At 48.0% G+C, this 17,887-nt stretch overlaps 1 protein-coding gene across 1 annotated transcript; it reads right to left on the bottom strand.

The window, feature by feature from the left end:
- Nucleotides 1–3,830: 3,830 nt before the first annotated feature.
- On the bottom strand, nucleotides 3,831–11,035 carry mrpl18 (mitochondrial ribosomal protein L18). Its single transcript, XM_048559319.2, has 4 exons — nucleotides 10,903–11,035; nucleotides 10,010–10,184; nucleotides 5,463–5,700; nucleotides 3,831–4,005 (listed from the first exon to the last, which is right to left on the bottom strand). Exons 1-4 carry the CDS (start codon nucleotides 10,961–10,963, stop codon nucleotides 3,853–3,855), a joined length of 627 nt encoding a protein of 208 aa, XP_048415276.1. The 5' UTR covers nucleotides 10,964–11,035; the 3' UTR covers nucleotides 3,831–3,852.
- Nucleotides 11,036–17,887: the final 6,852 nt, after the last annotated feature.

The raw sequence follows: 17,887 nt of genomic DNA on the forward strand, positions 1-17,887 counted from the left end.
GAAATTACACAACTTAGGAGACATCAGCAAGACAGACTACCAAAAAAATGAAGTCAGAGGGATCTAACACACTCTGCTTCGGGACTCCCCAAAGTACACAAGCCAGGGGTCTTTCTCACTCCCGATGTCTCACAACCAGGCACATCAATGTATAGACTTACCAAAGAACCATAACAGAAATTGAAATACTTAGTGGACAACACTACCCACTCCATCCACTCACCCCAAGAATTCCTCAACAGCATCAAGGACACCAGGAAGGAAGAGGGTGAGATGATGATATCCTTCGACGTATCCTGGAGGCCTGGCATTCCAACCGGAACTCCATCAACAAACACATTGAAATAGGCCTTGTGTACAAATTGCTGAGAAACAAAACCGGAAGTAATACCAACCACCCCAGCAAACTGAGGCCTATAAATAACAAGTGGGACAGAACACTGATGCTTCACTGGAGGCACACTGACGATGGAGTAGGGTGCTGAAACATTTGCAATCAAACACACTGGCTCGGCGAGCAAGTCAACAACCTCATCCACAACCCGAGCTACAAATCTTCTCAAAAAACTTTAAATAATAAAGAAATGGCAATGACACAGAAGACAAATGCAAAATACATTTTTCACATAGGACAAAAATGACACTAGAAATGAGGGTAAACAAGAGGTGAAGGAAGACAAGTGGAGAATTAAGTTAACTTGAGTCCAGAAAGAAAAGAACCAAAGATGCTGAAGGGATTAAAATGTGATGATTCTTGCATCCTCAGGGTTACGAGGTGATTGGTGAAATAGTAGACCCGGTGGCTCTGGCTGTAACATTCTCTCGTATCTGGAATAAACTCAGGAGTGGTTAGAGATAATGGGAACTGCAGATGCTGCAGAATCCGAGATAACAAAGTGTGAAGCTGCATGAATACAGCAGGCAAAGCAGCATCTTAGGAGCACAAAAGCTGACGTATTGGGCCGAGACCCTTCATCAGAAAAGGGGGATGGGGAGAGGATTCTGAAATAGATAGGAGAGGGGGGGAGGCGGACCGAGGATGGATAGAGGAGAAGATAGAACATAGAACAATACAGCACAGAACATGCCCTTCGGCCCTCAATGTTGCGCCGACCTGTGAACTAATCTAAGCCCATTCCCCTACACTATCGCATCATCATCCATATGCTTATCCAAGGACTGTTTAAATGCCCCGAATGTGGCTGAGTTAACTACATTGACAGGCAGGGCATTCCACACCCTTACCACTCTCCGAGTAAAGAACCTGCCTCTGACGTCTGTCTTAAATCCATCACCCCTCAATTTGTAGCTATGCCCCCTCGTACAAGCCGACGTTATCATCCTCGGAAAAAGACTCTCACTGTCCACCCTATCTAATCTTTCTCTGATCATCTTGTATGTTTCTATTAAAGCTCCTCTTAGCCTTCTTCTCTCCAATGAGGACAGACCCAAGTTCCTCAGCCTTTCTTCATAAGGCCTTCGCTCCACACCAGGCAACATCCTGGTAAATCTCCTCTGCACCTTTTCCAATGCTTCCACATTTGTCTGGTAATGGAGCGACCAGAACTGCACGCAATATTCCAAGTAAGGCCACACTAGTGTTCTGTTCAGTTGCAGCATGACATCACGGCTCCGGAACTCAATCCCTCTACCAATAAAACATAACTCACCGTATGCCTTCTTAACAGCACTATCAACATGGGTGACAACTTTCAGGGATCTATGTGCATGGACACCAAGATCCCTCTGCACATCTACACTACCAAGAATCTTTCCATTGGCCCAGTATTCTGCCTTCCTATTATTCTTCCCAAAGTGAATCACCTCACACTTATCCGCATTGAACTCCATTTGCCACCTTTCAGCCCAATTCTGCAGTTTATCCAAGTCTCCCTGTAGTCTGCAACATTCTTCCACATTGTCCAAAACTCCACCGACTTTAGTGTCATCTGCAAACTTAATAACCCATCCACCTATGCCTGCATCCAAGTCATTTATAAAAATGACAAACAGCAGTGGTCCCAAAAGAGATCCTTGAGGCACACCACTAGTAACCGGACTCCAGGCTGAATATTTTCCATCAACCACCACTCATTGCCTTCTTGCAGAAAGCCAGTTTCTAATCCAAACTGCTGAATGTCCCTCAATCCCATGCCTCCATATTTTCCGTCAACTGCCCTTCTCTCATCCACATGCTTGGTCACTTTCTCAAAATCTCAATGACGTTTGTGAGGCACGACCTACCCTTGACAAATCCATGTTGACTATCTCCAATCAAATTGTTTCTTGCGAGATGATTATAAGCCCTAGCTCTTATAACCCTTTCCAAAAGTTTTCCTGCAAAAGATGTAAGGCTCACAGGTCTAGAATTGCCTGGGTCATCTCTACTGCCTTTCTTGAACAAGGGCACAACATGTGCAATCCTCCAGTCCTCTGGTGTTAAACCTGTAGACAATGAGGACTCAAAGATCAAAGCCAAGGGCTCTGCCACCTCCTCCCTAGCTTCCCAGAGAATCATCGGAAAAATCCCATCGGGCCCAGGGGATTTATCTACCTTCACACCTTCTAGAATTGATAACACTTCCTCATTACTAACCTCAACCTTTTCACATCTAATAGCACGTATCTTAGGTGGAGAGTATAGGTGGGGAGGTAGGTAGGTAGGGAGGTGATAGGTCAGTCCGGGGAGAACAGACAGGTCAGGGGGATGGGATGAGGTTAGTAGGTAGGTAATGGAGGTGCGGCTTGAGGTGGGAGGAGGGGATAGGTGAGAGGAAGAACAGGTTAGGGAAGCGGGGATGAGCTGGGGTGGTTTTGGGATGCAGTGGGAGGAGGGGAGATTTTGATGCTTTTGAAATCCACATTGATACCATTGAGCTGCAGGGTTCCCGAGCGGAAAATGAGTTGCTGTTCCTGAAACCTTCCGGTGGCATCATTATGGCACTGCAGGAGGCCCAGGATGGACATGTCGTCTAAGGAATGGGAGGGGGAGTTGAAATGGTTCGCGACTGGGAGGTGCAGTTGTTTATTGCGAACCAAGCGTAGATGTTCTGAAAAGTGGTCCGCAAGCCTCCGCTTGGTTTCCCCAATGTAGAGGAAGCCACAACGGGTACAGCAGATGCAGTATACCACATTGGCAGATGTGCAAGTGAACATCTGCTTGATGTGGAAAGTCATCTTGGGGCCTGGGATAGGAGTGAGTGAGGAGGTGTTATCTCAGTGGAGTTGTGTTTATTTTAACTCACCTGTGGTATGTGGGTGTCGCTGGCTGGGCCAGCATTTATTGCTGGTCCCTAGTCGTCCTTGAGAAGGTTGGTAGTAAGATGTCTTCCTGAACCACTACAGCCCATGCACTGTAGGTGGGGAATTCCATGAACTTGACCCAGCGACATTGAAGGAATGGCAATATATTTCCAAGTCAGGTTCGTGACTATCTTGGAGGGGAACTTGCAGAGGTTGATGTTCCCATATATCTGCTGCTCTTGTCCTTCTAGACGGAAATAGTCATGGATTCTTAAATACCTATTAACCTGTCCCTTTATAACCACCGCCCCCAAACCCCCTGCCAAGATCCCTCTGTTCCTTTAAGTTTTCTGGTGTCCTGCCATTCAACAAATACTCCCTTGTCTTGTTACACAGGAACCGGAGGACGCCATTCAGCCTCTCCATCCTGTTACCCAGGAACAGGAGGAGACTAGTCAGTTCTCCCAGCAGGCTGGTGGCAGGGAGATGGAGCAGCCTGGTATCATCCTGGTGTCCATGGTGCCCACATCCTTATCCCACATCAGATCCCTTACCACAAAAAAAATGAAAAGAATGGAGTTTGGGAGTCAGCAGAGAGAATCCTTTTCTTTATTCAGAAATCGAAACAAACTTGTTGTAACGTCTTTTCCCTATCTCACTTGTAACCTTCACTGCCAATTCCCCATTCATCGACTTGTACACTCTCCGTGGTTCGCTGAGTATCAGCCCACCATCTTTCAGTGCAGAGCGGAATCGCTGGACCTACAGAGCGGACAGAGATGGAGATGAGATGAGCTCATTCGCTGATAGCCCAATGCTACCCTCTCTCCCCCTACACCCCAGGGCAGCTGTCCCTCTCCTGCCCGATCCGGAGGCAATTCTTCTTCTCCAGTCAAATCACTGTCTTCTTATGCAACGCCTCTCCCAGACAGCTACCTCTATGGGACTGTGATGCCTCAATCAATGAGCCTCAAAGATTCTGATTGTTTCCTCATTATTCCAGAGATATGTGATTGCTGTTTGGGCTGACTAACTCTTACTTTTATTGCAGGTAACTCACAAGAGTTTAGGAGACTGCTACTGTAGACTTGAACTGTTTCCTGAGATAAAAGGGACTGTAATAAAGGAATTAAAGTCAACATGCCAATTAATCATCGCTGGGAGAAAAAGGAGTCAAAGAAACATAAATAAACAGTTTCTAAGGTTAGAGAAGTTAATAACTGCTTGATAACTTGTGAATAATAGGGAACTGACATTCCCTACAGAAGGAATGTGCTGCGGTGAGGGGGTTAATGGCAGGACATGCAATCTTTTGAATAGACAGCTAATATCAAGTGTAACAAGGAACAGAGAAGCTACTCCAAGAGCTGACTCCAGAATCGACTTTGTGGATGAATAGATCCAAAGGATCAATCATGTCACATCACAAACTTCACAAGGCAGAAAAAGCTAGAAGAATTCAGCTTCAGGATTCTTCAGCAACAGAACTCAAGAGAACTGCAATACACTACCCCTGGACATCCAAAGACAGGCACTGTGAGTTGGACTCGTAGCTAAATTCCACCACGAAATCAGGTAATAACCGAGTTGGGTTGTGAGGTTTAACTTGCTGACTTAAGGGGTATTGTTATGACTACGACATGCAATAAAGTCAAGTAACTGTTTCAGTACTTGATTGTCTGTGAGATTCCTTGATTGGTAGTCGAATTAAATGTAGCTTGTGGCAATTCACACAAAAGATCTAATTGAGGTTTGTAAGATGCTAAAGGGGATTGACACAGTGGTTATGGAGACGATGTTTCCCCTTGTGGGGAAACGTAAATCGAGAGTCTGAAAGATTATGGGGGATGTGCAGCAATGTAAGAGGTGAAGTTAAAAATCAGACTAGCCACGATCTTATTGAATGGCGGAGCCAGCTAAAAGGATCGAGTGTTCCTTGTTCATATGAGAGGTCATCATTTTAGGCTTGGGAGTGGCAAGTTTTAAAACAGCCATGAGGAGGAACAACTGCTCACAAAGACTATTTGCCACCCGAGAGTGTGATAAACCCTGAATAAATTTGAGGAGGAGGCAGACAGCTTTTTAATCAGTAATGTGTTAAAGATAGTGGGCAGGATCGTGGAATTGAGGCCAGGATACAATCAGCCATGATCCTGTTACATGGGTCACCCACCCTTTCTAACCAGGACCCTCATACTCCTAAACTGCTCAGGACTTACTGACTCTGCTCGGTATTCCCAGGGGATGGCCCGGAATTGGAGGTAGCCAATGCCGGCCTCCAGGCATCGTTGAGCTAGCACACGGCCCACAGTCTCAGCTGCGGTGACATCTCGGGTGCTGTGTAGGTGCTTCTTGATGGACCACTCTTGGGTCGAGGCTGAGATGACCACCTCACCCTGACTGCTAGCTGCCTCCACACAGGCTGTGACGTGCTTCTGGGTCTTCCTGAAACGCAGCCTGACATCAGGCAGAGAAAAGAGAAAGAGTCAATGATAAATCAAGTGAGGGATACTGGCAGCAAATTACCTTCTCAATCATCCTGAGGAAACAGCGACCATAACCACACTGCCCAACTCCAGCTTTGAAACACGGGCACGTTCCCAGAAAATGTAAAAACTTTATTCGGGTCTGTTTACATCAAAACAACATTGTGATCTGGACAAATTAAACAAGTGGGCAAATGCATGATGGTTATAATGTGGATCAATGTGAAGTTATCCACTTTGACAGCAAAAGCACGAATGGTGATCAATTGAGAAAGGAAAAGATGCAGAAAGACCTGGGTGTTGCTCATACGCGATCGTCACTGAAAGTGAGCATTGTCAGTGCAGTGGGCAGTGGAGGAGGTATGTTGGTTTTGATCACAAGAAGATTGGAGTGCAGGAGCAGGAATGTGTTTCTGCAATTGTACAATGTGAGAACACACCTGGAGTATTGTATGCAGTTTTGGGCTTCTTGTCTGGGGAAGCATGCTCTAGTGATGGAGGGAAGGAAACAAAGATTTACCAGACTGATTCCTGGGATGGCAGGACTGACATGTGAAAAGAGGCTAGCTCAATCAGGATGATATTTTTTGGAGTTTAGACAAATATGTGGTGGCATCTCTTCAAAACCTATCAAATTCTCACAGGGACTAGACAGGGTTAATGCAGGAAGGATATTCCTGATTATCAGGGAGGCCTGAACCAGGCATCACAGTCTAAGTATACAGGGTAACACTGACGAGAAATGTCTCCACCTACAAAGTGGGAAGCCTGTGGAATTCACTGCCACGAAAACATTACGAGACTAAAACATTCCATAGTCATCGAGTTAAAAACATGGAACCAGGCCCTTTGGTCCAACTTGACCATGCCAACCAGATATCCTAAATCAATCTAATCTCATTTTCCAGCATTTGTCTCATATCCCTCTAAACCGTTCCTATTCATATACCCATCCAAGTGCCTTTTAAATGTTGTATTTATACCCAGCCTCCACCACTTCCTCTGGCAGCTCATTCCATACACACACCACCCTCTGCATGAAAGATTTCCCCGTCTGGTCCCTTTTAAATGTTTCCCCTCTCACCTGAAACCTGTGTCCTCTTGAGTGGCCAGCCCTATCTTGGGAAAACACCCTGGCTACGCACCCTATCCATGCCCTTCATGATTTTATAAGCCTCTTTCAGGTCAGCCTTCAGCCTCCAATGATCCAGGGAGAAAAAGTCCCAAGCTATTCAGCCTCCTCCTGTAGCTCAAACACTCCAACGCTGGCAACATCCTTGTAAATCTTTCAAGTTTAACAACATCTTTCCTAAAACCGGGAGGCCAAAACCGAATGCAGTTTTCCAACAGTTGCCAAAACAGTGACCTGTCCAACTGCAAAATGACATCCCAACTCCTGTACTCAATTCACTCCCCAATAACAGCAAGTGAACTAAACGCCTTCTTCACCACTCTGTCTACCTGCAACTCCACTTTCAAGGACCTATGATTTTGCACCCCGCGTCTCTTTGTTAAGCAACACTCCCAGGGCCTTATCATTAAGTGTATAAGTCCAGTCCTGATTTGCCTTTCCAAAATGCAACACCTCACGTTTATCAAAATGAAACTCCCTCAGCCAGTTCTTGGCCCCTTTGCCCGTCTGATCAAGGTCCTGCTGTACTCTGAAATAACCTTCTTCACAACCACCAATTTTGGTGTTACCTGCAAACTTACTGGCCATTCCTCTGATATTCACATCCAAATCATTTATATAAATGACAAAAAGCAGTGGAGCCAGCACTGATTCTTCTGGCACACCGCTGGTCAGAGGTCTCCAGTCTGAATAACAATCTCCACCACCATCCTCTGTCTCTTATCTTCAAGCCAGTTTTGCATCTAATTGGTTAGTTCTCCCTGGATTCCATGTGATCTAACCTTGCTAACCAGTCCGCAATGCTGAACCTTGTGGAACACCTTGGTGAATTCTATTATGACAACATCTAACGTGCTGCCTTCCTCAATTTTCTTTTTTACTTCTTCAATAAACTCAACTAAGTTAGTGAGATATGATTTCCCATGCATAAAGACATGTTGATCCTAATTGGTCCTTGCCTTTCCAAATACATGTAGAACCTGTCCCTCAGAATCCCCTCTAACAGCCTGCCCAACATGGATGTCAGGCTCACCAGTCTACATTTTCCTGGCTTTTCCTTCCCATCTTTCTGCAATAATGGCACCACATTTGCCAGCCTCCAGTTTTCCGGCACCTCACTCGTGGCTACTGATGATACAAATATCTCCGCAAGGGGCCCAGCAATCACCTCCCTATGTTCTAGAAGTTAGATAAAGTCCTTGAAGTTACAGGAATCAAACAGCACTGGGGAGGAATTGGGAGCAGGGGACTGGGTCAGCTATTAGCCATAGCTGTATGGATCATTATCAGGGATAAATGGTCTCCTCTTTCACCTATGCTGTATGTATCTATGAGCCCTGCTAATGTGGTAATGCTCCTAGCAAAGTGGAAGCCAAGTAGTGCTTTGGCCTTTTTTGAGAGTCCAGGGGTTAAACCGTCCTCTGTTTTTTCCACGCAGCTTTGGTGAAATGAAATATTCCATCCAGTTTGAGATACAGTCTCAGAATAAAAGGGAAGAATGAGGAGGAATTTCTTTTCTCAGCGGGGAATGAATCTGTGGAATTCTTTTCCATAGAGGGCTGTTGAGGTTGGGTCATTATTTGTATCGAAGGATGAGACAAGGAGATTTTTTTAATCAACCATAAGGCAAGAGATGGGAGTTGAGGATTGTTAGATCTGCCATGTTCCATTGAACAGACGAGCAGATTCGATTGGCTGAACAGCTGACTTCTACTCAGAAACCACATGGCCTGCCGGATGGATACTGTGGTTACTCAGAAAACACAGTAACTAACTTGCAGACAGAGATAATGGGAACTGCAGATACTGGAGAATCCAAGATAACAAAGTGTGGAGCTGGATGAGCACAGCAGGCCAAGCAGCATCTTAGGAGCACAAAAGCTGACATTTCGGGCCTAGACCCTTCATCAGAAAAGGGGGATGGGGAGAGGGTTCTGATATAATTAGGGAGAGAAGAGTAAGCGGACCGAAGATGGATAGAGGAGAAGGTAGGTGGAGAGGAGAGTATAGGTGGGGAGTTGCGGAGGGGATAGGTCAGTCTAGGGACGATGGACAGGTCAAGGAGTCGGGATGAGGTTAGTAGGTGGGAAAGGGAGGTGCGGCTTGAGGTGGGAGGAGGGGATAGGTGAGAGGAAGAACAGGTTAGGGAGGCGGGGACAAGCTGGGCTGGTTTTGGGATGCAGTGGGGGGAGGGGACGAGCTGGGCTGGTTTTGGGATGCAGTTGAGGGAGGGGGAGATTTTGAAGCTTGTGAAGTCCACATTGATACCATTGGGCTGCAGGGTTCCCAAGCGGAATATGAGTTGCTGTTCCTGCAACCTTCGGATGGCATCATTGTGGCACTGCAGGAGGCCCATGACGGACATGTCGTCTAAGGGATGGGAGGGAGAGTTAAAATGGTTCGCCACTGGGAGGTGCAGTTGCTTACTGCGAACCGAGTGGAGGTGTCCGCAAAGCGGTCCCCAAGCCTCCGCTTGGTTTCCCCAATGTAGAGGTAGCCACAACAGCTTTTGTGCTCCTGAGATGCTGCTTGGCCTGCTGTGTTCATCCAGCTTCACACTTTGTTAACTAACTTGCAGACAGCAAGTGCTGATGAACAGCACTGTGCTACTGGGCTGATCATCTATTTTTAATGGTTAAACTCGAGTTTTAGAGATTCAAGTCGGCATTCACAGTGCTTCTTCTATTGAGGCCATGAGATACAGATTTCAGAGAGCGATCAGACGATGTCCCACAAGGACATAGTGCGGCCCTCCCTCAGCACTGACCCTCCGACAGTGTGCTATTGCAGTACAACAGTTCTCACATCAGCCCACACACCAGTGGTTAGATTTCTACTCTCCAATCTAAACCAAAATCACGGTAGTCTGAGACAGGAGTGCTACTCACTGAAGAATTTTAATACTTTACTCGGCCAGAGCAGAATTAAAGGCCTGAAGATGTGACAGCCACTGACAATGGAATAGGGAATTTATCAGAAACTGTTTTACCCAGACAGTAGGAACCATGTGGAAGTCCCTCTTGCAGTGACTCGCTAAGTCAATACTACTGACATATTCAAGCAGAAGCTGGAAAAAGGGGAATGGAACGATGTATTAAAGAAGAAAGACAAGGAGGAGGGTGTTGAGTGGAATTTTCCTGCTCCTCACCGGTGCCAGTAGCTGTGCCTGGGCCATGTGGTCTGCCAGCCATTGTCCTTCCTTGCCAGGGCCAGACGCTCCAGGTTACGGGGGTTGCGACTGATAAATCGCTGAGAAACAATTTCATTCTCTTGTGTATCTGGGGCCCTTGATGCTTCAGCCGAGGCTGAGATCAAACAGAAACCTTGAGACCAGAGAAAGGTAGATACAGTTAATGCAGCAATGCCAACTCACATTCCCAAATCTATGCTGGCGATGGTGAACCCGTTTCAAGAGGATGAGTGGTGAGAATGACCTGGCACTTTTACACGCCAATCGATCGGTTCTCCTTCAGGAACACGCAGGACATGGAAAGCTGACACTGGAATTGGAGCTCTCTGATAGAGATGGAAATTCTTTGTTGAAGGAATGTGTACTCCAGAAATCAGTCAAGACTGGTGTGTGTGAGTGAGAGAGAGAGAAAAACATTACCCCTGTAGTTGATGAGCTGTACGTGTTGTGTGTGTGATGCCCCCTGTAGTTGATGAGCTGTACGTGTGATGCCCCATGTAGTTGATGAGCTGTGTGTGTGTGAGATGCCCCCTGTAGTTAATGAGCTGTGTGTGTGTGTTATGGCCCCTGTAGTTGATGAGCTGTGTGTATGATGCCCCCTGTAGTTGATGAGCTGTGTGTGTGTGTGTGATGCCCCTGTAGTTGATGAGCTGTGTGTGTAATGCCCCCTGTAGTTGATGAGCTGTGTATGTGATGCCCCATGTAGTTGATGAGCTGTGTGTGTGATGCCCCTGTAGTTGATGAGCTGTGTGTGTGTGATGCCCCCTGTAGTTGATGAGTTGTGTGTGTGTGTGACGCCCCCTGTAGTTGATGAGCTGTGTGTGTGATATGGCCCTCCCCGCCCCCAGTACCTGTCCGAGCTGGAGCCGCCACTCGCTCCGGCCGCAACCTCAGGATCGCAAGCACCGCCATTTCGAACGGGACCCCTGACCCGGATGTCGGTCAAGTCCGGGACACGGATTTAGGTCACACCCCCCACAAGTGACGTACCTCCGAAAGGGCGGGGCTACCTCTGCCTGAAACACAACTTGGTCCTCCCCCGAGGGAGCATCAGGAGGAGCGGGAAAGGTCAACGCTTCGGGTCGGGACCTTCCTTCATCTGCCTGGCCCGCTGTGGTCATCCAGGTTTGCACCGTGTTATTTCAGATTCTCCAGCATCGGCAGCTCCTACTGTCTCTCGATCCGCCCCCAACTCCGTTTGCATCCCTATTCTCCCAACCCCCGACACCATCCCCACCCTCACCCTCACCCCCAACCCCCCACACCATCCCCACCCCCTACACCATCCCCACCCCCTACACCATCCCCACTCCCCACACCACCCCATCCCCACTCCCCACACCATCCCCACAGCACCCCCACACCATCCCCACTCCCTACCCCACCTCCACCCCCCCACACCATCCCTACTCCCTACACCATCCCCATCCCCACCCCATCGCCTACACCGTCCCCACCCCCAACCCCCACACCACTCTCACATCATCCCCATCCCCACACCATCCCCACCCACACCATCCCCACTCCCTACACCATCCCCACCCCCACACCACTCCCACATCATCCCCATCCCCACTCCCTAGACCATCCCACCCCCCACACCATCCCCACACCACCCCCATCCCCACACCACCCCCATCCCCACACCACCCCCATCCCCACCCCCTACACCATCCCCACTCCCACTCCATCCCCACTCCACCCCCACTCCTTCCCCTCCCCACTCCCACCCCCCACACCATCCCCACTCCCTACACCATCCCCACCCCCAACCCCCACACCATCCCCATCCATCCATCCCCCACACTGCCCCCAATGTCCACACCGTCCCCATCCATCCAACCACCACACCGTCCCCAACACCCACAACATCCCCATCCGTCCATCCCCCACACCACCCCCAGTGCCCACACCATCCCCAACCTCCACACCGACCCCATCCATCCATCCCCCTCACCATTCCCAACACCCACAATATCCCCATCCATCCATCCCCCACACAGTCCCCAACCCCCAAACCGTCCCCTCCACCACACCATCCCCATCCATCCATCCCCTGCACTGTCCCCAAACCCCACATCGTCCCAAACCCCCACACCGCCCCAACGCCCACACCGTCCCCATCCATCTAACCCCCGTACCGTCCCCATCCCCCACACCGTCACCATCCAGCCATCCCCCACACTGCCCCCAACACCCACAGTATCCCTATCCATCCATCCTCCACAGCATCCCCAACCCCCACACTGTCTCCATCAATCCAACCTCCAAAGCGTCCCCAATGTCGACACCATCTCCATCCCCCAGAAGATCCCAATCCATCCATCTCCCACATTGTCCCCAAAGCCCACATCATCGCCAATGCCCACACCGTCCCCATCCATCCAATCCCCACAGAGTCCCCAACACCCACACCATCCCCATCCGTCCATCTCCCATACCACCCCCAATGCCCACACCATCGCCCTCACTGTCCCTAAACCCACACCGTCCACATCCATCCAACTCCTGCACCATCCCCAACGCCCACACCGTCTCCATCCATCCAAACCCCACACCACCCCAAATTCCCTCTGACCGTCCCCAGTGCCCACAGCATCCCCAACCCCCACACCATCCCCATCTCCACGCTGTCCCCATCCATCCATCCGTCACACCTTCCCCAAACCCCACAATGTCTCCCATGTCAACACCATCCCCATCCATCCATGCCCCTCACTATTCCCAACACCCACAATATCCCCATCCATCCATCCATCCCCCACACAGTCCCCAACCCCCAAACCGTCCCCTCCCCCACACCGTGCGCATCCATCTATCCCCCTAACTGTCCCCAACCCCACACCGTCCCCAATGCCCACACCATCCCCATCCATCCATCCCCAACACCGTCCCCAACCCCCACACTGTCTCCAACCATCCATTCCCCGACACCGTTCCCATCATCCACACTGTCCCCATTGCCCACACCATTCCCGACCTTGCCCCACACCATCTCCAACCATCCATGTCTCACACCATTCCCCTCCCCCACACTATCCCCATTGCACCCACCCCCACTTCATCCCCATCCCAACACCGCCGCCATCCTTAACTCTATCCCCAATTCTGTCTCCTTGCCCCAGTCTGACAACATATCCCAAACCCACTACATCCTCATCCCCCACATAATCCTTGTCCCATGCACCATCCCACTCGTCCACTCCATTCCCATCACCCACACAGTCCCCATCCCTCACACTATTCCCCACCTCCCATCAAATTCCCATTCCTCCATAGTCCCCCCATTTCCCATGAAATCTTCATTCCCCACATAGTCCCCACCCCACCCACTCCATCTCTATCCCCCACACCGTTCCCATTCCCCACCCTGTTCCAATCTGCCATAATGTCCACACCCCCCACAATATGAATATCACCCACAGTGTCCACATCTGCCAGGCCATCCGCACCCATCACCCCCCACATAATCACCATCCCCCACACCAATCCCATCCTTCACACCCCCGTACGCACCATTCCCCACACTGTCCCAAACCATTATCACCCCTTGCAGTCTCAGCACTAACTTCTGCCTTTGTATGCTCGCCCATTTGAAATGAAAGATAACATTGCATTTGTCTTCTTCAGCATTAACTGAACCTGCTTGATAACCCAAAGGGAATCATGAATTAGAACTCCTGAATCCAGTATTCACATCCTGCCCCACCTCACCATCACGCCCAAATCCCATTGGTGAATCTCTGTGCCCATCACTACACTTTCTCTGCACTATCTCTCTCATCCTATTGGCCAGTCCTAGAATCCATCACCACGCCAACATCACTGGCATCCCATTAGCCAGTATCCGTGTTTATCATATCTCTCCCATCCTAACCCACCATCTGTATATCACTCTGTCTCTCTCTCTTTCTCTCTCCCCCAAATATCTCACCATTCCTACCCCATTAGCCAGCCCTCATATCTATCAATACTCTTCCCAATCCATATTATCACCCAACTCGAATGGCCTGGCATCATGTCCATCATTCCTCTGACAGCCCACCATCACTGCAAGCCCAGTTATTCATCTGTCGGAAGTATCATACTGTCCTTTGTGATTATAATATGGCTTTAAGGGGTATATTTTGTCCTTTTCTTAATGAAGAATGGTTAAGAGAGAGGTGACAAGCAGTCTGCTCAGAGCCAATAAACGTTTGAGAGGTCTGAGAGGAATTCCCACAGAACCAGGATTTTTAGTTTTTCAGTAGCACTTGCTGCTGGAATCTTGAGGCTGGATGTGGAAACTGTTTTTCCTCTCTCTGTTACAACTAGAAGCTAGGATTCATTTCCTGCTACTAGAATTCCATTTGAGACAATCTATTTTACTGAACTGGCCTTTTCTAATGGTGTGGTTATGGGGTGTTACTATTATTGGAACAGTTAATTAGTAGTATGTATATATATATATACCAGAACACAATGCCTTGTACATGCCTTTAAAATAAGAAAAAGTTAAGATCTAAACTATCTCCTTGTCACTTTTTGAGGGGTTTTGTTTTGGTCTAGTCGTTAACAAATTGGGAGCTACTGTCTGGATCAAAATCTTCAACTTCAGGTGGGTTTAGGATTATTGGACTCAAAGACAGTGAGGGGCGATTATTGGTGTTCTGTTTTTGGCTGTTGCATTTGGTTGGTTCAAATAATGGTGTCCGAGTAGGATGCTCCTGTGCTCCATCTGATTTCATAGAATCAAAGAATCCCTACAGTATGGGAACAGGCCATTCGGCCCAAAAGGTCCACACTTACTCTTTGTAGAGCATCCCACACAGACCCATTTCCCTAGTCTAACCCACCTAACCTAAACATCCCTGAACACTAAGGGCAATTTATCACGGCTAATCCACCTAGGCTGCACACCTTTGGACTGTGGGAGGAAACCAGAGCACCTGGATGAAACCCATGCAGACACGGGAAGAATGTGCAAACTCCACACAGACAGTCACCCAAGGCTGGAACCGAACCCAGGTCACTGGCACTGTGAGGGAGCGATGCTAACCCCTGAGCCACTGTGCCTGATGTTTTGTTTATTTTCTCTTTTATCTTATGTTTTGTGTTTGCTTTTCTTCTCTCTTCTTCCATCCCCTGGCCACATACTGCAGGCCTCAGACTCCCGGCCTCCAAATCCTGGCCTCAGTCTCAGTGCAAACCCATTGAGGCGGCCTCCTGGCCGAGTGTAGCACTCTCACGGCCTGTCAGGGTGGCCTCCCAGACCAGCGAAGTGGATTTTCAGCCCATCATGGTGATCTTTCAGTCCAGCATGGTGGACTGTCAGTCCAGTTCAGTGGTCTCTTCGCCTGGGGTGGTCGTCTTTTACTGGCCTACCATGGCAGTCTTTCGGCCCAGCATGGTGATCTCTCGGCCTGTCGTGACAATCTGTCAGTGGCCCAGCACTTTCAACACTATGTAGTGGCCTGACGGCCTGGCATGGCCTAAGTGTGGACTTCCGGCCTCAAGGTTCATCCGTGAAGTGCGTTCCCACCCTGGCAAAGCACTTAAGGAAGGCTGTGATGTTTGAACTTTCTTCAATGTACCATTTTTAACCTAATTTCATATGTTTTACGCTATACTATAATTATTGCAATGTTTAACTTTTATTGGTGATGTCAATATCTCATTGTTACCACCTTCAGCCACAGTGCCAAATGAGTAATCACATCTTGGCTTCCTTCAGAGGCTGAGGGGCCAGCACAAATCCCCGCAGGACCCCACTCATCACATCAAGTGAGATTGAAAAAGACCCCTTTGTGCTGGTCTAGAACAAAACAAAAGAAGAACAAAAGAGCCGTAAACCACAGGAGCAGGTCCTTCAGCCCTCCAAGCCTGTGACTATCATCATGCTGTAACTAATCTAAAAAACAAACCTTCTGCCCTTATTCAGTCTGTATCCCTCTATTCCCTCCCTTTCACATAACCATACAGGTGCCTCTTAAATGTCACCAATATGCCTGCTTCCACCATCTCCTCTGCCAGCGTGGTCCGAGCTCCTACCACTCACTGGGTGGAAATTTTCCCTCGCATATCTCCCTTAAATTTTCCCCTTCTCACTTTCAACCTGTGCCCCCTTGAAATTGAAATTTCAACCCCGGGAAAAAGCCTCTGACTATCCACCCTATCTATGCCTCTCATAATTTTGCAGACCTCTATTAGGTCTCCTCTCAGCCACCTCCTTTCCAGTGCAAACAATCCTAGCTCTGATGAACGGTCTAGGCCCGAAACGTCAGCTTTTGTGCTCCTGAGATGCTGCTTGGCCTGCTGTGTTCATCCAGCTTCACACTTTGTTATCTTGGATTCTCCAGCATCTGTGGTTCCCATTATCTCTAGCTTCTTAACCTTTCCTCATAGCCAATGCCCTCGAGACTGGGCAATATCCTGGTGAACCTTCTCTGCACTCTTTCCAAAGCTTCCACATCCTTCTGGTAGTGTGATGACCAGAATTGCACACAATATCCAAATGCAACCTAACAAGGGTTTTATATAGCTCCTGCAACATGGTTTGCCAGCTCTTGTACTCCATGCCCCAGCCAATAAAGGCGAGCATGCCATATGCCTCTTGATCACATTGGCCACCTGTGTTGCCACGTTTAAGGAAGTGTGGACCTGCATGTCCAGATCCATCTGAATGTTAATGTTCCCTAGGGTTCTGCCACTTACATTATAATTCACTCCAAAATGCGTCACCTAGCATTTGTCTGGATTAAACTCCATCTGCCATTCTGTGCCTAAGTCGCCAATCTATCTATATCCTGTTTTCTGTTAGTCCGCTAATCTTGTACACAAGCTGGAATGTTATCCCGACACCTCCTTTATGTAATAACCTTTAACATGGCATCTTGTCAAATCCCTTCAGAAAATCCAACTACAGTTCAGCAACTGATCCCCCTTATCCACAGTGCAAGTTATGTCTTCAAAGAATTCCAATAAATTGGTGAAACAGAATGTTTGTTTGACAAAACCACATTGATTCTTCTTGAATACATGGAGTCTTTTTTCAAGCGTCCAGTTACAATTTCCTTAATGATTGATTCAACTAGTCAATAGTTTTCTGCTTTGTGATTCCCTCCTGTTTTGATTGGAAGGTTTCTGTGATACTTTCCAATCTGACAGAACCTTTGCAGAATCAAATTAATTTTTCAAAATTAATACCATTTCATCTACTAACTCATTAGAAACCTCTTCGAAGGCATTGGGTTAAAGTCTGTCAGGATCTAAAGCCTTAGCAAGCTGCAGCCCCATTTGTTTGATCAACACCACTTCCATGATTATAACCTCCCAATGAACAGTTTTTTTGGGATGATTTTGTATACTCTGTGGTGAGGACAAAGCCAAATATTTATTCATAATAGATGCCATTTCTTTATTATGTACTATTGACTCCTCATTATAATCTTTCTTGCTTCTTTATTTACTTTCTTCATTCATGGATACTTAGAGAAACCTGTTTTACCTTTTCACCACACTTGCAATAATGCTCCAACTTATTTGTCCTGATTAACCTTTCAGTTATTCTCTGTCATTCTTCATTTTCAGACACGTAATCTGAACTGTTACCCTTTGCCTGACATACCTTGCACTTGACCAGAGCCAGAGGATCAAGCCATGCTCAAAGCCTATCCGCCACCTCCAAGGCACAAGTTAGGAATTTGATTAAATAACCTCCAATTTGCCTTGATAAGCAGCACTGAAAAAGCTTGACATCTGATGGGTCAAATCAGCCTCACATTTTGCGTATGATCCACCACCTTCATAATTCACTCCCTTCACCACCAACACCCAGATGCTCCATCGACAAAAATC

This window comes from Stegostoma tigrinum, chromosome 30 (assembly GCF_030684315.1).
Source record: "Stegostoma tigrinum isolate sSteTig4 chromosome 30, sSteTig4.hap1, whole genome shotgun sequence".
NCBI lineage: Eukaryota > Metazoa > Chordata > Chondrichthyes > Orectolobiformes > Stegostomatidae > Stegostoma > Stegostoma tigrinum.

What these genes read in the sequence shown, in the direction of transcription:
- mrpl18 (XM_048559319.2), bottom strand. Translation starts at nt 10,963, where the DNA reads ATGGCGGTGCTTGCGATCCTGAGGTTGCGGCCGGAGCGAGTGGCGGCT. An exon ending in AGGCACAGCTACTGGCACCG is followed by an intron (nt 5,701 to 10,009) that starts GTGAGGAGCAGG and finishes GCCTGATGTCAG; the next exon opens with GCTGCGTTTCAGGAAGACCC. An exon ending in GGGAATACCGAGCAGAGTCA is followed by an intron (nt 4,006 to 5,462) that starts GTAAGTCCTGAG and finishes TCCGCTCTGTAG; the next exon opens with GTCCAGCGATTCCGCTCTGC.